The sequence below is a fragment of the Acanthochromis polyacanthus genome, chromosome 2, assembly GCF_021347895.1.
Source record: "Acanthochromis polyacanthus isolate Apoly-LR-REF ecotype Palm Island chromosome 2, KAUST_Apoly_ChrSc, whole genome shotgun sequence".
Taxonomy (NCBI): Eukaryota; Metazoa; Chordata; class Actinopteri; family Pomacentridae; genus Acanthochromis; species Acanthochromis polyacanthus.
Window position 1 is genome coordinate 34,792,917 of NC_067114.1, and position 22,149 is coordinate 34,815,065.

Genomic DNA, 22,149 nt, shown 5'->3' on the forward strand with positions numbered 1-22,149 from the left:
ATCCAAAATTGCCAAAGACACCTGATGCGCTGTTAAAAGGAATATTCCACCTCAAACCTCAACTAGGGCAGTATGTGTAGCAGCGACAACAGAAAGAGGTCCTCTCTGGATGGAAGAACAGGGTCTGAGTGGCAGCTCCCTTTCTGCTCTTACCTTACTCACTGAACTCAAGTACCATGGAGGACTCGAGTAGTTGGCGTTTCCTGCTGCAGCCTTCTCATTTTCAGATTTCTTCCATGTCCGATCGTTTTTGTTGATGTTTTTGACCCTTTTTCTGAACTTTGGCCAATCCGAGAACATGAAGTACATCATCGACATCGGCGGCGTAACCGATGGAGGGAAAACCACCCTCACTGACCGCCTGATCAAGAACCTGCCCAACTGCTGTGCAGTCCATCAGGATGACTTCTTTAAGCCCCGAGATCAGATTGAAGTTGGTGAAGATGGCTTTAAGCGGTACGATGTCATCACTGCTCTGTACATGGACGCCATGATGAGTCTGATCCATGTGTGGCTGGAGAACCTGGTGAAGTTTGAGAAGTCTCATGGCGTTAATAACACCCTGGACACAGAGATCATCCCGAAGTCTGACCACAAAGAGGAGGAGGAGACTCACATCCGCATTGTGGAGGGCTTCCTGCTTTACACCTACAGGCCTTTGATCGACGTGCTAAACCAACGTTACTTTATTTCCATCCCATATGAAGAATGCAAAAAGAGGAGGTGCTTTAGGAAGTACACGGTGCCAGACCCCCCCAGCCTGTTCAATGGCCACATCTGGACCATGGACCTGCAACACAAGAACATCTGCTCACTGTGAAAGATTATTGACAGCAGCTTTTTGTGATTTCTATGCAGAACACTATGATGTTTGCTGAGCTGTACACTTAAATGATTTAAGAATATGGAGTATTGTTACTGTTTATTATTGTTCTCAGGTTTACTATTAAATGTACAGAGTGCTACTTACTGTATTTTAAAATTTACATTACTGCACAGAACATTTCAGATTATTTTACCACAGATCAAGGGTACAGATTGTTGTTGTTCACTGTGTATTGGGTAGTAGTCATTTTGATATAGACTGATTAGTATACAGAACCCTGTGATGTTTATGATTTACAGCTGAGAACTAGTTGCTAAAAGTACAGAATATTATTTCTTATTTTAGGTGTGATAATTGTCAGTAAACATTCTAAGAAGTGGAAACTGACAGGGTTGTATGTAGTGCTGTTCTTGCACAATATTTGTCACTTAATAGACCTCAGGATACTGTCATTGAGCTTACCAGTTTTACATAACAGGCAGAGGCTGCAGCTAATAATGTTTTAATTCACATGAACAAGGAAACAACTCCATCATAATTTGAATGTAAACAGTCCAAAATGAAAAGGCCAAGTACAGCTTTCCTATTTGGTTAAAGAACCAAAAAAAAAAACAAAAAAACCATGAAAAATAATTTGTAAAAGCGAGAGGTCAGTAGCAGCTTTCATTTTTTACTTACAACTTTTTAGTGGCCCCCCAAAATATCTGTTGTACTCCCCTGTGCCCCCCCCAACTAAAATTAATCTGGATCCGCCCCTGGTTCAATTGTTTACATTTTTCAGATTTAGGCATTGTTAACGATGTCTATAACTTGGTTCAGGTTCAGTCGTTTTTTTTAAGTTGTGCACTTTATTTTAAGATTTACAGTTATATAAAAAGTTATTTATAAAATAAAATGTTGCCAAAATGTTTTTTGAACTGTACTGAATTTATTTGGTTTTGATAGTCAGTTATTGGTTACATGCAGACGCCAATAAAACTAGTAGGTTACATCAACATGTAGCTATCGCACTAATTCAGGTTTGACATTATGATGTTCTGGACCTTTGCTTTAATACATTTTCTCAGACTGGACCACTTTGAATTTTAATTGAATACTCCTGTTCTACTGGATTGCAACTGTGTTTTTTTTCAACTTGTCAACAAGTTTGTGTAAGTCTCAAGGGATGTTTTTGAATTTTTGTTCTGAAAATCCAACCTCTGTCAGTTTTTGTCATTCAAAATTAGTGCTTGATTCAGTCAAACGATAATATTATAATGGACAGCTGCTCATTCACTCACTGCTCTTCAGGAGTTATGTTAGTGTGTCACATCAAGACAGAAGAAAGTAACAGAAGTCAGAACTTGAAATGAGGCATGACTTTGAAACACTAACTCGCTTTAATGTGGATTTTGAACTTTGCACCTCTGCAGACCCTTTTAATGCACCAAAAGCAGCTCCAAATAGCATGACACGGGGCTCTTTAAAGTTGCACTTCACATCCTTCATTCAGCTAATGGAGCTGGGTCAGGTTTTGAAATGATCGTTGCACATTTCTTTAAATATTCTGAACATGTACACTGCTGTTCAAAAGTTTGGGGTCACCCAGACGATTTCATGTTTTCCATGAAAACTCACACTTTTATTCATGTGCTAACATAACTGCACAAGGATTTTCTAATCATCAATTAACCTCTCAACACCATTAGCTAACACAGTGTAGCATTAGAACACAGGAGTGATGGTTGCTGGAAATGTTCTTCTGTCCCCCTATGGAGATATTCTATTAAAAATCAGCCGTTTCCAGCTAGAATAGTCATTTACCACATTAACAATGTCTAGACTGTACTTCTTAATAATTTCATGTTATCTTCGTTGAGAAGTGCTTTCTTTCAAAAATAAGGACATTTGTAAGTGACCCCAACCTCTGAACGGTAGTGTCCATGACTGATTAGATGTTGGCCGAGGTATAAAGAAAACACAGCGACACACTGCATGATCAGTTTTTATTCCCTTGTAAATAGAATATTGATAAAAACACACCTTAAAAATAACAAATAAGGTTTATCCAACAGATGAAAAAGTAACAAAAGGCATATGTAGATTTTCTACATTGCTATTACAGAACAGTCTACCGTCCAAAAAAGGCACTAAATCTTGAAATAGAAAAGAAGAGGATAAAAAAAAAATCAAACTGATACAACATCCTGCTGAGGTTTGATACCTTTTATTTTACAGAAATTTATAAAGAGTTTATTGGCAACCACCGTTTTTAACTGCTGAAATATTTAGAGATGATGTCCATCACTGAAGTAATGTGTCCTATCCCTGGAAGAACATCTATGTTTTACTGACTGCATGAATGATGCATGTTTCCCCACATAAACAACCCAAAAAAAAAAAAAAACAGCATTTCGACTCTTCAAATGTCAGACTGCATCTAACAACACTGACTAATGGAGAAGGACAGCATCCAGTTCTAAGACATGAACGGTCTGAAAGCACAGTGACACCAGATCTCTTGTGCTTCTCTTTGTTCAGACAGCAGGTCTAATATCACATCAAACCTCTACCACCCTGTTAGCGACCTCATCAACATGCACCCTGGTGTTTGTCACACTAGCACCCCAGTGCCGACAGAAGTGTCTCACATTCAAACAGTGCTGTTGAACCAAACATCTGTGGTACCGTCTACTGAAGCACTATCGCCAGAAGAAGAGGTGGTGGGATTTGGCAGGGCAAAGATCAGTGAAATGAAGGTGCAGTCAGTGCCACGGGTGCATGTACGGGTAACTATTCCAGAGAAGGAAGCCTGTCCTTTCAAAAAAAAAGCAGTACAACAAGGCAACAGAGGACTAAAGGCAGATGGTAAAACTGCATTCGAACCAATGAAAAGACACCACATGAATAGACTGATGCAGTCCTGACAAAGCTGGAAGAGCAAAGGTTTTCTGTTTCCACTTCATGAGAACTTTGAGCTATTAGGCAACTCAAAACACTTTCTGGCACAAAAAGATCCAATTTCAAGTCAGTCAAGATTCAAACATTTTTGGTTTAGAATTATTAATGTGCGTGGTTTACGTGCCTTTTTTTAGCTCCTCATTCTGTTTATGGTTTTACTTTTATTTTCAGAATACTGAAAATAACATAAACTAACACCAAATACCTGCTCCAGACCTCCAAAATACATTTTTATGAGAAGACCCTGAAGACAAGTGAAATGACCTGACATCCTGAAACTACTTAAAAACAGCAAACTGTCTCCAGAGGGATCCATTATGCTTATTTCCAGCTATGTGTTTTTATACTGGAGCTCCAGTAGATTAGCTTTGTATGATTCACAGTTTTAAAAAAAAAAATAAAAAAAATCCTTATTTATCTTTTACTGGCCCTTTTTCCAGCCCTTCAGTTCATCTACTGTACGAAACAAGCCGTTTCAGCTCAGGTCCCCCATCCTAAGACACACTTCCTTGCAGTTGGCTGGCTGTGTGGAAGCCTTTGCTCGTGAGCACCACCCATACACTGTCTATAACAGATGAATGTAGCCACCATGACATCACCTATTGGTTTGTGAGCTACGGTTCTGAAGCATTAAGTTTGGAATTTGACAGTCGCCATCTTGCTCTTTTGACATGGACACACTATACATGCCCATACACTAATGACTTGTCGATCTGAAGGCTAACCTGCACTAATACAAACCTTCCTTTGTCGCCTGTTTTACTCGAAATGGGACTGTAATTTACAAACGGAACATCATGCTGTGTTGAAGAAGACTTGAAGCTAGCACGGGGACCATAAACTCATTAGGAAAATGAAGATTTAAGCCACTTTCACATTGGCTTCACCTTTTAGACGCAGAGGTTAGGTATACCTTTTATATACAGTCCACGGCAACACCTCATTCTCTCACTGAGATGTAGGTTACTGAAGCAAACTGTAAAGTGTGAGTCCAATCTGAGGTAAAAGTTGACAGCACAAGCATCCATTACAGCAGAATGACTGGTAAGTATTATGCTGATTTCTTGCAAATGGTGTGACATAACAATTTAGTCTTTCAATCAGAAGCTGTTTAAGAAGATTTTTCTCTGTGTCCTGCTAGAAGGTATACACTACCAGTCAAAAGTTTGGACACATCTTCTCATTTAATGGTTTTTGTTTATTTGTATAATTTCCTACATTGTAGATTAAGACTATTAACTATTAACTAAGATGAAGATTAGCAGTTTTTTGTTTACAACATGACTCCTCATGTATTCTTTTATAGTTTTGACCTCTTCCGTATTAATCTACAATGTAGAAAATAATTAGATAAAAACAGCTGAATGAGGTGTGTCCAAAACTTTGACTGTAGGTGTGGCTGACTGCAGTGGAAAACATCTGATGTCAGAAAATACTAAAGGCAACATAGCTAGTAAAATCTCATTCTGCTGTCACCAAATGACTGCATAGTATCTCCCTGCACTGTTTACTTGCATGCTGGAGTTACACTATATGCTTGTAATACTACTAAACCTAGTGTATATTTGAGAGAAGGTGTACATCCATTTACCAAGAAGACTGTAGTTTAAATTCATGGCTGTCCTGTAAGCTTCGTATTTTACACACGTTTGCCACATGATTTGAAACTTTGGCCACATTTAACATGTACATCCAACAACATAACATTATATAAACATGACAGAAAATATGGGAAAGCATTATAGGTCCCTTTCAGAAAGGCTTCTGCTTAGCAGATTAAAAAGAAAAGAAAAAAAAACATGTAGCACTTAATGGGATAGTACATTTTGAAAATTTGGTGTAAATAAATCAAATAACAGAAAGCTACAAAACAGATTAGTGATTTCTCAAATGCTTAAAGCAAAGACACCCAGGACAGCTCTGCTGCCACACATTTAAAAAGACATTCCACCACAAAATTTCTATTTTCTCTGACATTTAGTCTGAAACATAGCAGACCTTTAATACTCCACCAGATTGAGTGATGGGGGCAGAAGCGATTGGCCTGGTGGAGCATATTAATGAATAAGGTCTTTTTTATTATTATTATTGGAGTGGAAATTCCCTTTATGTTCAAACTTAGCATTTATTAGCTCTAACTTGATAAGGAATTTCCCTTTTAAAAAAGACACTGACATTTCTGTTGTCCCAGATCAGTCAGCATGAGCCGTCTATACAGCCTCATCACAGTTCAGTCTCCTCTGAATCAGTCAGCTCTACATTTAGTTTTTCTCTTAGACAGTTCAAACTGGTTCACATTGAAGCAGCTGTGGAGGAACCTGCGGGGTGTAGCTTATAGTGAGGGTGAGGGAGTGAGGTAATTGTGTTAACGTTTTTCACTCTGAACTAGTAGCTTAGCCTGTAAAGCACCTGGTAAGGAACAACGATGAAACGGTCTGAACGAAGCCGCTTTAGTGTGGGCTGTCACAGAACGCATGTGATTAGTTTTCTAGCATTAGTAGTGGTGCGGTGGCAAATGAACAGCCATTGTAGAAGTCATTCATCACACACTAAACCCGTGTTAAAATACTGCAAAAAATAAGGCACTTGAACATAAAACCATACAGTACTGACATACTAAAACTGAACAGAATAACCAGTGAGATTCACCTGTGACTGTCCAAAAAAGGTCACACTGAACAGCAACATGTAATCACACCAATGCAAACACCAGAGACTCAGTGGTTGTCATTTCACCCACTGCATTTTCTAACACCAATTTTTTGTATTGTTAAAAAATCAGTTGGAGGATGCCAGCAGAGTTAGCCTCTTAAAGCTTAACCATCTATCATATGGAGCTCACACTACGCCCCTGCTCATTTTTTCTCAAGTGACAATTCCAACTTTATTCAAACCAGTGGCTATTTGTTAGTTGTTGCTGAAAACAGGACAAGGCAGTTCTAGAGCTCAAAGTGCACCATTAGCTTTAATGGTTAATAGTAGTTCATTGTGGACTAATTGTTTTCATTTGACTTTAGTTATATTTGAGAGTGAACACTTTGGGGTATTTTTGACATTATTATTATTACTGACATCATGTAGAAACAAATATGAAATTTATTTTGTTAATGTATGCTTTGTTGTTTGTTTTCTCTGCAGTACTGAAAAGGAGACACATCAAAACCAGATCTATTCTGCAGTTTTACCCCAAGTGGAAACCATAATAGAGCTACAAGCGGACAGATAAATGAACTTGATGTCAAGAACAAGACTCTGAGTGAATGTTAATGTTGTGTTCACATCTGTTGGATGTGTAACTAGAAGAATTAAGGTGGTAATCAGTTTGTTCCACTGATGGCAGAACTAATTCTTACTGCTTTGAGAAGGACATCCAACTTTAACCAAACAGCAAAACTTTTCAGAAGAGATGAACAGAAGATACAACTGGGAAACGGAACAAGCCAACCGTGTTTAGTTATAAACTATAGAAGAAGCACTTGATGGTTTATGATCTTTAAAACTAAACTGTGTTAACGATATTTCAGTAACCCCTGGACAACAAATACATTTTTAATAATTCCTCATGGAGAAAACAGACTTCTACAATGGCTGTAACTAACATACATATCCATGATTCGACTCGAAACACATTTTTCATCTAAAGAAGCTTCTTGCAGTATTTGTTTTAAGAGAATATACTCAATGCAAACTACTTTTTGGAGGGAAAGACTACTTTGTATCTTCCTACTGGCGCTGTGATCATTCACTCATAGTGATCAATTTAATGCTTTAACAGCAGGGATTTAAGCACCATGGTACTGATCCAATAAAGTGTCATTTAAAATACAACTTAAACATAACCGCATGTGTTTAGAACACATTGGCATATAGAGCACAAACACAGATTTACCCTAAAAGGAAAATGATGCATTTTGCTTGAAATAACTTGACACATCTGATGTGTCTTTGATTAGCATACCTCTAATAATAGTTTCATCCATGACTATCATACACTCAGAAAATACACAAATTTCAAAACATAATACTTTGGCTAAAGTTTCATTCACCTTTCACCTACAAGAAATACTCATACTGATAGTTTCTTTCATTTGAAGCTAATATGTCTATATACTGTATATAGAAATGGATTAGGGTACATATACTGTATATAAGAGTGTGTGTGTGTATGCACACATACACATGTAGTATATGTAAGCATTCATCTTACACTTTAATCTGTAGTATCTAAACAGCTTCATTAAACTGTCTAATCCCTCCTAACTGACTGATCTGTACTGATAATATGTGATCACAGTGATCAATCATTCCACCAGGTCACCCAGCAGGTAACTGGGCACAAATGAATAAAAGAAAACCCGATCACCTGGATGTCCCGGTTTCTAGCTTTTATACAACTCTGTCAACAGTTTTGGCTACCTTCGACATTTATGTTGCAGGTATTTTTTAATTGCTTATGATTGATATGGAAGCAAAGAGAGGCTGTAAGGATTTAAACCTTATTAGAAACTGGAGAACTGGCTGTGAAATCTCAATTGAACACTACTAGGTGATGTTTACATAGCACAGAATTCATTGTACTGGAATATTGTATTTAGAAAATCATCCACTGAAAAAGCTTCAGCTATATTTTGAAATTTCCTGTGGGTAAAAAGAAGTCATTGTAGTCATTGTAGTTGTAACTGCAACTCTCCGATCTAAATTTGTGACTCTGAAAACAAAAAGTTTCTTAAATTATGCCAGCACAGTAAATTCAGTAATATTTAAACATTGCTATTTACCATTCAGTAATGATTAAGTTATTAAACTGATAAAACATTTGTATTTATTTGTATTGGCCTCTCAGAGCTTCCATATATTTAGCTTATGTTATCAGGGAGGGGAGGGTCATTCTGTTTCTTTCTCTTTTGCACATTTAGAAAAACATCTTGGGCTCACAGAAACATGTTGTGACGTCAAGCTTATTCTACTGTCTAGTCAGAATCAACAGTGAAAATTTGAAATATAAAGACCTGTGATGAAATATTCTTTTAAAACAAGCCGTTAAAATGAACTTAACTTTTGAGGCTGTTCAGTTGTGTTGTGATCACAGTGCAAGACCCTGATACTATTTGAACCCCATGTCAAATACAGTGTTGTCCTGCTGTGAAAAATGCAGTTTCCGAAAAAATCTGTACAATGCATCGTGCTCTGTTCATCATCCTTTGAAGGAAGACTCAAAATGCCTAATATTAAAAAAATCAACAAAGAAAAGCAACACAGTTTGCCACAGCTTGTGTTTCCTTATATGTGCATCACAGTTGAATGCCATTAATGTTTTCACTTTCTTGGTTGAATTAGTTTTTATGGACATTTTAAGTCTTCCATAGATGGGGAACACTTTAACAAATAAAAGTTTCTCATTATTATTAATATTATCATTATTATTATAATACACTAATAATGCCTATAAGAGCGTAGCGGAGCAGGTTGGTGGTTGGAGGTAGGGTTGGGAGGTATCTCAGGGTTGGAGTTTACACGACTTTTGGTCATTTTTTTTCACTTATTACATTCCTATAAAATCTGCTTGCATATAATGACACCTGTTCATCGCTCCGATATCCGCCGCCTCTTTCAGTCATCCTCCAGCGTTTCCGTCTTGATGTCATTCCCCATGCTACACCCTGCTCCATCCTCCTGACTGGGCAGGGTTGGGCTGCTGTGACTCCCCGCCGCCTTCTCCAAACCGTCCTGGGGCTCGGACAGCGCGCTGTGAATGGTGGCTTCATCCTGGAGGGAGGGGGAAGGAGGGGACCAGGACACACCTGTTAGTCTAGCACCTTCCGCCTGAGGACCCGCCCCTGACATCAGGGAACGACCAATCAGAGAAGCGCCTCTCTGTGCAGCCACTCCTCCTCTACCCAGGGCAGAAAACCAGCTTGGAAGCAGCGTGGGAACCTGAGCAAAGAGAGGAAAAGGGAGGAAGGGTTAGTGGATTTAAAGCTCCTTCTGGATTCTTTGATAACTTAAATGTGCACGTATTGTGGAGGAAGTCGGGTTGTACCTGGGTGGGAGAAGACAGGTCAGCCCGACCGAAGCCAAACTGCCTGGCTGAAGCTCTCTTGTCAAACAAGGACACCTCACAGCCCTGTGACAGAGCAGGATATACAACAACAAAGTTAATCTGCTGTCACATTACGGTCATGATGCCGTGACCCTCACATGACTTCCTTCCAACTACTTCTGTGTCTGTATGTAACATTAGACATGCACAGGTGTTCAGATTACATGGCTGATCAAATCTCTAAACGCATGGAAGAAGTCATTTAAATACGTTTAAAAGAAAACAAAACTGATTTTGTCACGTTTTATACACCATACTGACCAAATGTTCACTGAGCCCATCTGCTTGTTCAGTGTAAAATGATGTGCACAGGTGAATTACAGATAAAGGAGAAGTACAAGTTTATTTGACGGTTACATCAAGATCACCTGGTCAGGGAAGTCATTGCCATCCACCTCATCACTGTTGGACTGACCGCCTGGACTTTGAACCTCGATGCCGTGGCTCTCCAAGATGGCTGCTTCTTCAAAAACACAAACTTCATCATAGCGTATCAACTTTAGAGAGCAACACACTCAGATGCAAACAACAGTGATGCAAAGCAGTTCAGAAGCTGCTCTTCTAGAAGAACAACATCCTGCCACTGCTACAGGTAAAAATGAAATAACTGTGAAAAGAAGGAGTATGTGCTCCTCACTGTTGTCACAGAGGGGTGTAGTATGAAGCAAGTTCCACACAGCCGGATTTTTCTGCGACAGCCGGTTAGACAAAACCGAAAAGTAATACATTTATGTTGCCACTCACTGAGTCTCAGTACAGTCTTATTTCTAACATGACAGCTGCACATCAGAGCTCTCAGACTGTGGATTTATCTGAGCATTGTACTCGATACTGTCTCTTCATGTTGAAATCACTTTGCCGAATCAAAGTGAAATTGATGATACTGATTGGATATATTGTGTAATAAATACCGATAAAGCAAATCAGTACCAAACACAAAAACATATTTATGCATTTTCTGCATCAACAAATGAAAGCATTTAGGTTCCCAGAGCGGTGCACACAGTTTACACCACTGTAACTGCACAGCTTCATTCAGTGAAATTACTAACCTACACCTCAACAGGTTTTCAGATAGAACAAATTCCCTCAGCTGAGAATCTGTATCACTTATAGAGAATCACTAAGAAAAGAATTTTTGGTGCTTCTTACTGTCAATGTAAATCCCAAACACTGAACAGCATACCCTTTGGAGGCTAGCTTTGAAAACCCTGACTTTAGGCTTAACACGCCTGCTAACCAATTCATCTTGCTTTATAGTAAACCCCTCAGCTGTGTGTGAAATTCTACAGACACTGGTGACAAGCAGCATGTGTGGATTAGGTGTTAAAGAAAAGAACACTGAGCTGGTCAACCAGGATGTGAACTAAAGAAGAAAAGCTTTTATGTATGCCATGCGTAGATTGTGAACCAGCAGAAAAAGTGGATAAAGGGTGACACATTCTTACATGAAGATCTACTGTGCGCTTAACTACAGTAACAATTAACACTGTTCACACACAGAAACACAGAGGTAGACATTACCAATGTTAGCACGTCTCTTGATGTCTTTGCGGCGGTTCGCAAACCAGTTGTAGACTTTCAGCGATGTTACTCTCTCTAAATCAGACAGTTTCTTTCCTGTAACACAAACACACACACAGATCAGACATCTGGACTGCTGCGCCTCTACTCTTGTGTCCTTTACTCTTTTATTGTGGTTGTTTTTGAAAGCTCATTCAGCAGTGCATATCTGTGAGGCAAAACAAAGTTCTTCCTTTGATAAATGACAGTTTTGTTTACAACAGTTAAAAGTTTCATTGCTGCTATTAAATTGTCCAACATATTCAAGCAATGTCTGTCAAGATGTGACTCTTCTAGTTACCACATTTTATTGTTTTATCAACACCAATATACAGTTAGCCACAAGCATCAATATGTTACATTAACCAGAAAAAGGCTTAAACAAATGGATAGCAAGTTGCAGTATTGATAAGTAGACATTGTAAAAACGTGATACTAACAATTTCCGTTGTGTCTCAGAATACAAAGTACATAGAGGGAGCACTGAAGTTTGTCCTGTATAATGTCTTATCATTTAGAAGCATGGTCTCATGCAAGCACATGCCGATCGTCACAGGTGACAAGAGATGGAAATGCAGTCCAGTGACCAAACAGCACACTGTACACTGGAAGATTCTGCAGTCTCAATGTGCACCAGGTCAGGAGCACAACCAGAGCATGCTTGTTTTCGCTCATGACTTGTTCCCACAGGGAAAGCAATGGGACGTTCTGCTGATCCTAAGGAGTTCAAGAGAGAACATTCACCACAAACAACTTGAACTGTGGTGGGATGGATGGTATTTGGGCACTCCAACAACGCCTGCTCACAGCTCACTGGTTTTTGGCCACAGTAACACATTCACTGCTTCCCACCCAGCAGATTTTGCTCCGTGTGACTTCCTCCTCTTCCCCTGAACAAAATTCAAGTTAAAGGGTTGCTGTTTTCAGCACACATCGCAGATGATGCTCAGTGCGCTTACAGAATGGGACTTCCACTGAGCACAAACTTCATGCATGGCAGAGGTGCTGGGAGCAGTGTCTCGCTGCACAGGGACACTACTTCGAAGGGGATTTAAATCAGTTACAACCTTTGCTTTTTATAGGGCCACTCACAGAGCATTTCGATCACACCTCGTCATGCAATAACATAATTTATTCCCACTTGTACAGTAATTTTTTTTAGAGTATATACTAACCTTTAAAGTTAATGTTAATCTGGTAACTAATTTGCCTGTTTTGTCTTTTTTTTGTTTCTTTTGTTGTTGTATGTACACTGCTGAATACTTGAATTTCCCTTGGGATTAATAAAGTATCTATCTTTCTATCTATCTATCTGTAATAACTAAATAGGATACAGTTCAGAGCAGTCAGTTTCATACCTGGTTTCTGAATGACGGCGTTGCAGGCGGTGGCTATCTCCTCTCTCTTGGCTTCATCAGGATACTGGTTGTCACTGAAATAGCTGCAGATACACATTACACTTTGTTATTTTCAGTTTCTTGCTGAAACCTGTTGTGTCAGCCCTCAACTTGCTAAACACTCCTCCTCCTCACCTCTCCATGACAGCCAGACACTCCTTCCTCCAAGTGAATCTGCTCCCTCGACGCAGACGGAAGCCCCCAGGGGCTGAACCAAAGGGGGGCGGGGCTTGTTGCCAGTCCATCATGTCCTCCAGTGCCAGTGGGGCAGCTCGCATGGCTAGAGTGGCACCTAGAGTCACAAAGATCAGCCAACATTATTAATATGGCGCTTCTCTTACAAAAAAAAATTTGAATTATCAACAACATCATCAGGTGCATAGAATGAATCATTCCTAATCAGCCTGATATTTATTTTACAGTGTTAACCTAATTAATCAAATCAAAGTCAAGTCACTCTGATAAAACCATTAAAATAAAGCCACTTTGTCCTTGAGGACAAAGGCTAACTTGTACTGGACATTACATTTTTTTTCACTGTGCATTCCACTATGTTTAACTCAGCTTCACACATTGTAACCTTTGTTTGATCAGCACTATACAGTCTATATTTCTGTAATTAAAACCATCTCAAGATGCCCACAGAATAGGTGGCAAATGCATGCCATGGCTATTTTTTCTTTGAAAACGCTTTTTGATTACAGCTGATTGTTATGTCTCCAAATAGTCACCAAATTATAGCAAAAAACAAAAACAAACTATACCCCTCCTTTTAGTTTACACTGAAATCAGTCAGCAATGTTAAGTCTTAGAACCAGAGCATCTAAACAGTTACTGAAAACTTTTCTCTGCATTTATTTTACAGTATTTCTTCCACAAGTAGAAAAGTGAGACATTATTTAGAAGGTGTGGGCCTGCCGGAGGATGGAGGTATTACCAGGGTTTGTCTTCTCCAGCTGGTACCAGCGGAAGAAAGCTCGTTTCTTCTGCTCACTGAGGTCCGATCCCTGCTGTAGGAGCCAGTGGGAGATCCGACTCTGACTGATCCCTGGAGGAAAAGCACCAGATTCAGATCTGTGTCTCTCAGTAGGTCAAACGCTCAGTAAGACTACCAAATCTGTGTCTTAGTGGGGCCAACTAAAGAACAGCCGAAGTTTATACTCACCCGTTACCTGAGCGACCACAGCCTGGGAGATCCGCCTGTTAGCCAGGAAGGACTTAATCTCCTCTTTGATCACAGCACTGTCCCTCCTACAAGCAGAGAGCAGAATCTACTATTTACCCCAACGTACAATATATATATCCAACACTGTAAGTCAAAAAATAACATAACACAGGAGTTACACTTTTAACATATGTAACTCTGGCTGCAGTTCACATATATATTTATGGCTGTTGGAGCTGAATATGCAAAGGAAACAAAAGTCTGCTCCTGCTATAATGTTCTCTGCTCTCCCTCTGGTTTGATTATATTTTCACACATCTTCGAATCAATACTACTCTGATTGCTGCTGTCTGGCTGCTGCCTTCAGATGAGAGGCACTAGAGTGCATATGTGCTATTGTGTGTGGAAAGTATGTGTGAGTGTACGTTCTGCAGTAATCCTCACATCAGATTGCAATTCAGAGCGAGCTACAAGCAAGCTCAGGACCTCAGCTGCAGCAGTCTGCTGTGTATATTGTCAGCATACCACAAGTATGCAGCCAGTTTTGACGCCCCTCACTCCTGTCAAGATGGCAGAGATGGGTTTTCAAACGGATGACTCAAATTCCGTAAACGCATGTTGTATCAAATTTAAAATGAATGCTTGTGGTTTGTTTGTTGCTCTCTGCTATTGTTTTACAACTGACTTGTTCTGCACATGTATGATTAACTGTTAACCTTCTGTGCACATATTGCAGCATTGGTGTCAGATAACACTGCACAAAAACAGCCATCAAAAATAACCTCCCAGAATATCTAATCTGCTCAGGGCTCAATTGGTCTAGTTCGGCCTCACCTTGGAAGCTCTGGTCTAGCTTAGTCCAAGTTACATCAAGTCTCGTCTGGTCTTACCTCATCAAGTCCTCCACCTTATCATCGACGTCTATGTCCTCTTCACTGGCTTCAAACCCATAACCCTGTGTGGTCACAGTACCGCTAACCACAGCCAGAGGAAAGCGGGGTGGTGAAAGTTTCCCATTGGTGACAGCAACTAGACCATTCTGTGCTACTGCTGCTATGGCAACAGGTGAGGCTACTGGGACTGGCAGAGGTGGGGAGGTGGTGTCGAAGGTGTTGTTTGGTGACAATGAGAGACGGTTGTTGGGAAAACTTGTCTGAGTGGCGGTGGAAGTCATAGAGGAAGAGGCAGCGACGGTGTTGGAAGATGAAGGAGGCATGTAGGAAGGTTTATTGGCCAATTTGTGCCCATGTCGCCGGTCCAGGTGGTCCAGGGTGTCCAATGCATGGAGGACCTCTGCCTGGGTGATACCAGTCCTCCGTAGCCTCTGAAGGAGGTCAATCTGCTCAATGGTGAAGCGAGGCTCCTCACACTGCTGGAACATCCTGGGAGAATAACAGGCCATATTAAACCATTAGTTATTTGACAGCTACAGATAGTAATTACTTTGCAGAGAAGGATTTGTCAGATAGGATTGCACTGTGGGGTAGTGGTTAGCACTTTCGCCTTGCAGCAAGAAGATCCTTGATTCGCGTCCTGGCTTTTCCGGGATCTTTCTGCATGGAGTTTGCATGTTCTCCCTGTGCATGCGTGGGTTCTCTCTAGATACTCCAGTTTCCTCACACAGTTCAAAAATATGCTGAGGTTAATTGATTAATCTAAAGTGCCCGTAGGTGTGAATATGAGTGTGATCGTTTGTCTGTGTATGTAGCTCTGTGACAGACTGGTGTCCCCTAAAGGATTATTCCTTTATCGAGGTTTTCTGCATGCATTTTGGGTGTGTCGTGTTAAGGACATCCGGACGCACACACAAATGGAGACTTGCAACATTGGTTATTACACAGAATAGAATTTTATACCTTAAATATACTTTGGCTTTGGTTTTTAAAGAATTACGGACTCTTAGGTTTAAGACATAGTATCGTATAGCTAATATAAATGTCCATACAGAAAATAAATAGAAATTTCAACAGATAAATCCTCTGAAAATAAACACACCCGCTAAGTGCTGTAGAACTCTGTCTATGTACAGTAGATATAAGCTGGCTTATCAGCTGGGATAAGCTTAAGGCCCCCCGCGACCCTGATGAGGATTGAGAGGTGTTTAGATGATGGATGGATGGATGGATGGATGGATGGATTTGTCAGATAGGTAGATGAGCTTATAGACTCTATATAGAAGATAGACATCATGTTCTGGTCTGAAAAAAAGTTCATGCAGAAGTGCCTCAAACTTGCTTTTTTAAAACAGCCAGCAGAGGGTGATTCGGCTTGTTGCAAGATTCGCACCATTGTCTAAGAGAAAATTACCCTGCTTCTCACTTGATTTAATACCTCAGTAAACATCTTCGTAATGACCTTATGGTCTCAGTTGCTAGCTTCAATTCCACCTCAATATAGAATGATGCTAATTTTGTACAAATTATGGTTGCATTTAAAGTAACAATAAAGCAAGGCATGCTTTAGGTTGTGGCTTTCTTGTGATTGACAAATCGCTCCCTAAGAAATGTGGAGTGTCAAATTCATTCTAATGCCAAACTGGATTGATATCACACAGGCTACATCCATCTTTTATTACAGTCTATGGATTAATATTATATATTGAATATTGAAGCTGTAAGGAGCACCACATATGGCATACGTGACATCAATAATGTGTGGCATATAAAACTATTCTTTTCATAGCTACATTATATTCTAGAATGTTTCCCCTTTTTTTTTAAAGCAACTAAATAGAAATAATTCATTACATAAGTACAACTTAAAGGTATCCATTGGTGTTTATGACCACGAGTAGCGCTATGGAACAATGTATGACAAACAAAAAGCTGTATTGTACATATTTACTGAATTGTTCACAATCTGCCACTGCTTTCATGCTATTGTGCTGACTGACAGCTGCTGGTAGACCACCAAGAAGCACCAACAAGGAAGAAAAACACAGCTGGCAAACACACATTAATGTAAACAATGCCCGATTGAAATATTCTTCACATACCTTAGACCTCAAAAATACACGCAACTTATTTTGGTGAGAAAGCTTTTATATAAATATAACAATTGCTTGTTTACAGCAAACCTGCTTAGCACCTTGAAATCTGAAAAACAATTTTAGCTCATTCTACTTAGAGGTAAAGAGCATTTTTAATCAAACATCTCAGACTGTGGTTTGAAATAAAACATACTAATCAGGAGTGGCAAAAAAAAGATGAAACTTTTCCTTATGTAACGCTGTTTTCAGAAAGAACACTAAAGCAGACAGTCATCAAGGTTGTCCAGCAGTGTAACACTGAACTCAGGATTTTTTACACACAGGCTATTATTTTCCTCATAACCTCCAGTATTTGTATGTATTAAAGAAGGAGACTATTACACATTGTAGAAAGGTAATGAAAGATGGCAAATGCATTAAAAGATTACTGTAAAAAATACCAGTAGAAACTGTATTGTGCGTCACGAAAATCAACATTTTCTAATTCTAATTATCTGATAGATTTTGAGCGCATTAGTGATCTTCCTCTTCTTACTGAGCTCCACATTTCCGAAAAACACCACAACTGAAACAATCACAGAACAAAAATGGCAGCACAGTCACATCTGTGAGCTTCCTGCCTGCAGATTTACAACATACACACACACACCAAGACATCCCGCTCAGCAGCTGCTCTCCAGATATGAAGTACATTCCTCCAGATTAAATGAGGCTTATATTATAGTGGATATGTTTTTCCAACCACAGAAATGTAAAATTATGCAGAAATGTTATGGACCCTGTTCATTATGTACGGTTGCATAGAAGATTTCAGATCAAACGCATCCTCGCCTCAATGCAGCTTTACAATATAAAACACTAATTCTTATCTATAATTGTTCTTTGATATGCCACGCTATGTCCAATGTGCAGTGCATTTGTGTCATTTCTAAAAAAAAAAAACAACTGCCACTATAGCAGGCACTAAGCTAAGGGGAGAGAGAAAAACGGAGCACAGGAAAGGAACATAAACAGAGAAAAGAGAGATAACGCATCTGTCTTGATGCTGTTCTTTCTGACGCAGAGAAGAGAAACAGGCCGCAGCAGAAAATCAAAGTCAGCAGACATATCAACGCTTATAGATATAAGACAGGGAGCTAGAGGGCAAGTGTGTGTGTGTGTGCACGTCTTGGGAACAATGCCAAGAAAAATTTACATCTCAGGCAGCCAAGCTTCATACTTTCTCTCTCTGCTGCAGAGGATGACTCATGCTGTATGAAGTTAGGCTGATACACAGAATCAATACCAGACTGCTAAATTATGGCAGAGTGATTATTGCAGTTCTTTACTACATGTAATTTCCTGTCATGACGACTGATCGATATCGTCTGTTTTAACTTTGCAATGTTTTGTTGTGCATTCACAATTAAATACACAATATTTTCAGATGTTATCTCGGGTCTTTCTACATTCCAATACGTTTCTTTATAAAATTGATTAAAAATTAACAGTAAAGCACTTTTCAAAGCTTTTGCATGCCCCACTTTGTTCAAATGGGACTTCATTTATGAATCCATTACAAGGAACAAGTACAGATGCTATATAATGTTTGCCTTTGTGTTGTAGCTGTGACAAAAGCAAAAAAAAACAACATAAAACTGATTTAAAATTAACAGGAAAACACTTTTTTTGGCTTTTGCCACAGCTGCAACATGAAGGCAAACATTATATAGCATATGCACTTATTCCTTGCAATGTGTTCTTAAATAAAGTCCCATTTGAACAATATGGGGCATGTAAAAACTGAAAGTATAAGAATCCCTTAAATACTACATTGTTACATTAAATACAAAAACAGGTTGCAAATAAGATTTAGGCCCCAGTTTGGTGCCCCTGTCCGTGTTTGAAGTAAGAGGTTAAGTGGCTACAAACCATTTCAAAACTTAAGTTCAGCTGAGTTTTTTTTTTTAATTCTCTGTATGCATTGTAAACTATGAGGACTATATTTGGTGTGTTAATTTGCCAAATACACTTTGAACAAATGTGCTGCACAGTGGGGTAGTGGTTAGCACTTTCTCCTTGCAGCAAGAAGATCCACGGTTCAAATCCCGGCCTGGGCCTGGGGTCTTTCTGCATGGAGTTTGCATGTTCTCCCTGTGCATGTGTGGGTTTTCTCCGGGCACTCCGGCTTCCTCCCACAGTCCAAAAATATGCTGAGGTTAAGTTCTAACTCTAAATTGCCCGTAGGTGTGAATATGAGTGTGATTGTTTGTCTCTATATGTAGCCCTGTGACAGACTGGCGACCTGTCCAGGGTGTCCCCTGCCTTCGCCCGAGTCAGCTGGGATAGGCTCCAGCGACCCTAGTGAGGATAAAGCGGTGTATAGAGAATGGATGGACTTTGAAAAAATTGTGCCTATTTTAAGTTCAGAAAAGAGCAAGTTGTACTTTTAAATGAAAATATACATCTAACAAAATCAGAAAATGTCACACAGATTCTCAAATGGTGTATAATTAAAACCGTGTGGAATTAACAAACAGTGAAACTAGATTCTTAGATGTTTAAGGCAGAACAGTTATGCCCATTGTAAGTAAAAAGATCCAGCTTAAGTATTTTTAAAGCACAAGACAGAATGGAAATTTTCAGAGAGTACAATCAATGTGACAAAACAGTCATTTGTGGTTCACACAAGTAAGCTTTCCAGTTATGAATTATAAATTACTCTCTACCAGCCTCTTTTGTTAGGATACCAACCGTCCTTTAAAGATGCTCCTACCAAAAGAAGACACAGTGGATTTAAATACACAATGACACCATGTGATCAGGAGACACACTAAACATTTTCAGACAAATAATTGAACATGGCCTCACAGATAGGAGTGAATGCCACCCAAAATGCACCTTTCCATAACAGCTGACTATAGCAACGCAGAAACTCAATTGTGAAGTAGAGTATTTGAAACGCCTGCTTCCAGATCAGTTTGTGGTTACATTTTTCATTTTGTGATTTTGTGTAATTGCAAGTCTTTGCTACCAAACCAGCAAAAGGCTAAAACAGGGTCTCATGATGTAATGCTGGGACAGAATATGTGAGGGAGTACACACAGAGCGCCTAATAATCAAACAGTGCTGACCTCCTTCAGAGGTCTGCTGAACAGTGGAAGGAGTGCATGAAAATACACACAAAACCCTAAGATCACAAGCAGTGACTTCACTGATATGACTCTAAAATGCAGTGGCTCTCCAAAAGACACGGCCTTAAAGTGTTCCTCAGCAAGACACTGAAGGTGCAGCAGCTCTTGAACTTGACCTTCGACTCCCCAGAGGAGTAAAAAAAACTTCCCACCAGACTCCCCAGAGGATCACATCAGAATCAACTGAGAAGTGTCTCTAAGCTGAGGTTTTGTCACACTGTCTGATCCACTTCTGAGATCTCCCTGGCAAACATCCTGTTACTTCATCAGGATTTGTGCCTTTCTCCAAAAATCATTTCAAGTTATCTGTACTAAGAAAAGATAAACATGTTAATGATAAACTGCATGACAATTCCTGAACCCAGTGACCTGCCAAAGCTCCAAACCATACGTGGCATAAACTGTATTGTGGTTGTAGACATGTGCCAGCTGAGCTCACTCAAAGTCATTTAATTACAGTATGCAACTTTTTCACTGAACTCCAAACCCAAAATGCAACAAAAAGGAGCAGCTGGCTCAAGTGTCCGTCCTCACTGTCAGGCAGTCCCGATACAGGGCTGTCTGGAGATGATCGACTTCTATAAAAACGACTAATTTAACCCAGCTTCTAGAAAACTAGGTCTGCCTGATAGAGGGGGTCTCAAGACGTTTTAAAGATAATGGAAACCAACACAGAATTTCGACATATATCTTAGAAACTAACCGACTGTAAGCACAACAAAATGCTACAATGCATAACTGGCTCGCCTGTCCTCCGTAATTCCTGCTAACATACGCTGTGCAGCACGTTAGCGAGCATTGGAAACCAAGTGGAAAAGTTGACATTGTGTTTGATTAAGTGTTTCTTAGTGAACTACATAAAACCGAATGGCAGCCAGATTCTCTATCATCCAGACAACACCGTAAATACCAGCAAGGGTTCTGTGAAACTTGACCGCCGAGAAAAACGCAGCAGCACTGAGGATTTCTACAGGAGTTTGCAGTTATCAGCACAGAAAAAGGAAATGCAGCGGGCTAGCAGGACCGTTTGAGGACAGCAGTAGTTGGAGCTGCAGGACTTCACTTACCTGATTATTCCAGTAGAAGAGCCTCCACACACGGTAGTTTGACCATATATCTATCGCCTCGGGGCGCAGGGACACACGGGTACTGACAGTTTTCCCAAAATGTCTCCTCTGCTTCTAATTGGGCTTCAATTCGCCGTCAGACAGATTCGCCTTTTGTCCGGCAGACAGGCGCCATGTTGACACAATGACGCAAGGAACGACGGGAGTCGCAGTTTGGAGAGTTTACTGTAAACAGAGACGTCGCTTTATTAGGTACACATGGATATGATGGGATTCAGTACACTGTCCTGCAACATGACACACCAAAATGAGTTTTATGGTGCTCCGTTTGTGTCAAAGAGGAGTTGATTCAGCTCTTTGAACTGTTTCTACAATTTCATTTTTAGCAGATGTTTTTATCCAAAGGCATCCTACATGGGAGAATAGATACAAGACAAGAAAGGATCCAGTCTGAGAAAACAACCTGGATAGGTGCCATAAAACAAGTTTCTCATGCGGCTACTAAACTAACTTTCCAAGTAGTTCTTAGTAGTTTCTTCACAATGACTTAAATCAGGAGTGTCAAACTCATTTTAGTTCAGGGGCCACATTTAGCACAGATTGATCTCCAGTGGGCCGGACCAGTAAAATCACAGCATAATAATCCATAGATGACCACAACTCCATTTTTTTCTCTTTTTTTAGCGCAAAAAGTGCATTCTGAAAATGTTCACATTTAATCATCTTTGTAAGATAAGATGAAAAAGCTTTTTTGTTATTATGCACAATGTACAATGAAATTCTGGATGACTTACTCCCTTTTAAACATACAAAATAAGCAAGTTAAGAAAATACAATAAGAACAGAAAGTAATTAAATACTGAAGTAAAAGAGATAAATAGAAATCTCAACAAAAAAACTGTACAAAAATGTGGTTGCATATAACAAAA

General features: G+C 39.6%; 2 protein-coding genes across 4 annotated transcripts; one reads left to right on the forward strand and one right to left on the reverse strand.

Annotated features, from left to right (window-relative positions):
• The first annotated feature begins 283 nt into the window (after positions 1–283).
• LOC127532010 (nicotinamide riboside kinase 2-like) lies at positions 284–832 on the forward strand. Its single transcript, XM_051942966.1, has one exon. It carries the CDS (start codon positions 299–301, stop codon positions 818–820), a length of 522 nt encoding a protein of 173 aa, XP_051798926.1. The 5' UTR covers positions 284–298; the 3' UTR covers positions 821–832.
• A 1,962-nt stretch (positions 833–2,794) lies between these two features.
• Positions 2,795–22,003, reverse strand: LOC110961809 (homeobox-containing protein 1-like). Of its 3 annotated transcripts, none has more exons than XM_022209564.2 (10): positions 21,221–22,003; positions 14,882–15,373; positions 13,992–14,077; positions 13,764–13,874; positions 12,962–13,118; positions 12,788–12,870; positions 11,391–11,486; positions 10,235–10,323; positions 9,807–9,890; positions 2,795–9,700 (listed from the first exon to the last, which is right to left on the reverse strand). In XM_022209564.2, the coding sequence occupies exons 2-10, from the start codon at positions 15,370–15,372 to the stop codon at positions 9,377–9,379; spliced, it is 1,521 nt and encodes a 506-aa protein (XP_022065256.2). In that variant the 5' UTR covers position 15,373; positions 21,221–22,003; the 3' UTR covers positions 2,795–9,376. The 3 variants fall into 3 exon arrangements, with proteins under 3 accessions (XP_022065256.2, XP_022065254.2, XP_022065255.2); XM_022209562.2 differs by having other exon boundaries at positions 10,235–10,329; XM_022209563.2 differs by having other exon boundaries at positions 10,235–10,326; positions 21,221–22,001.
• Between the last annotated feature and the right edge of the window lie 146 nt (positions 22,004–22,149).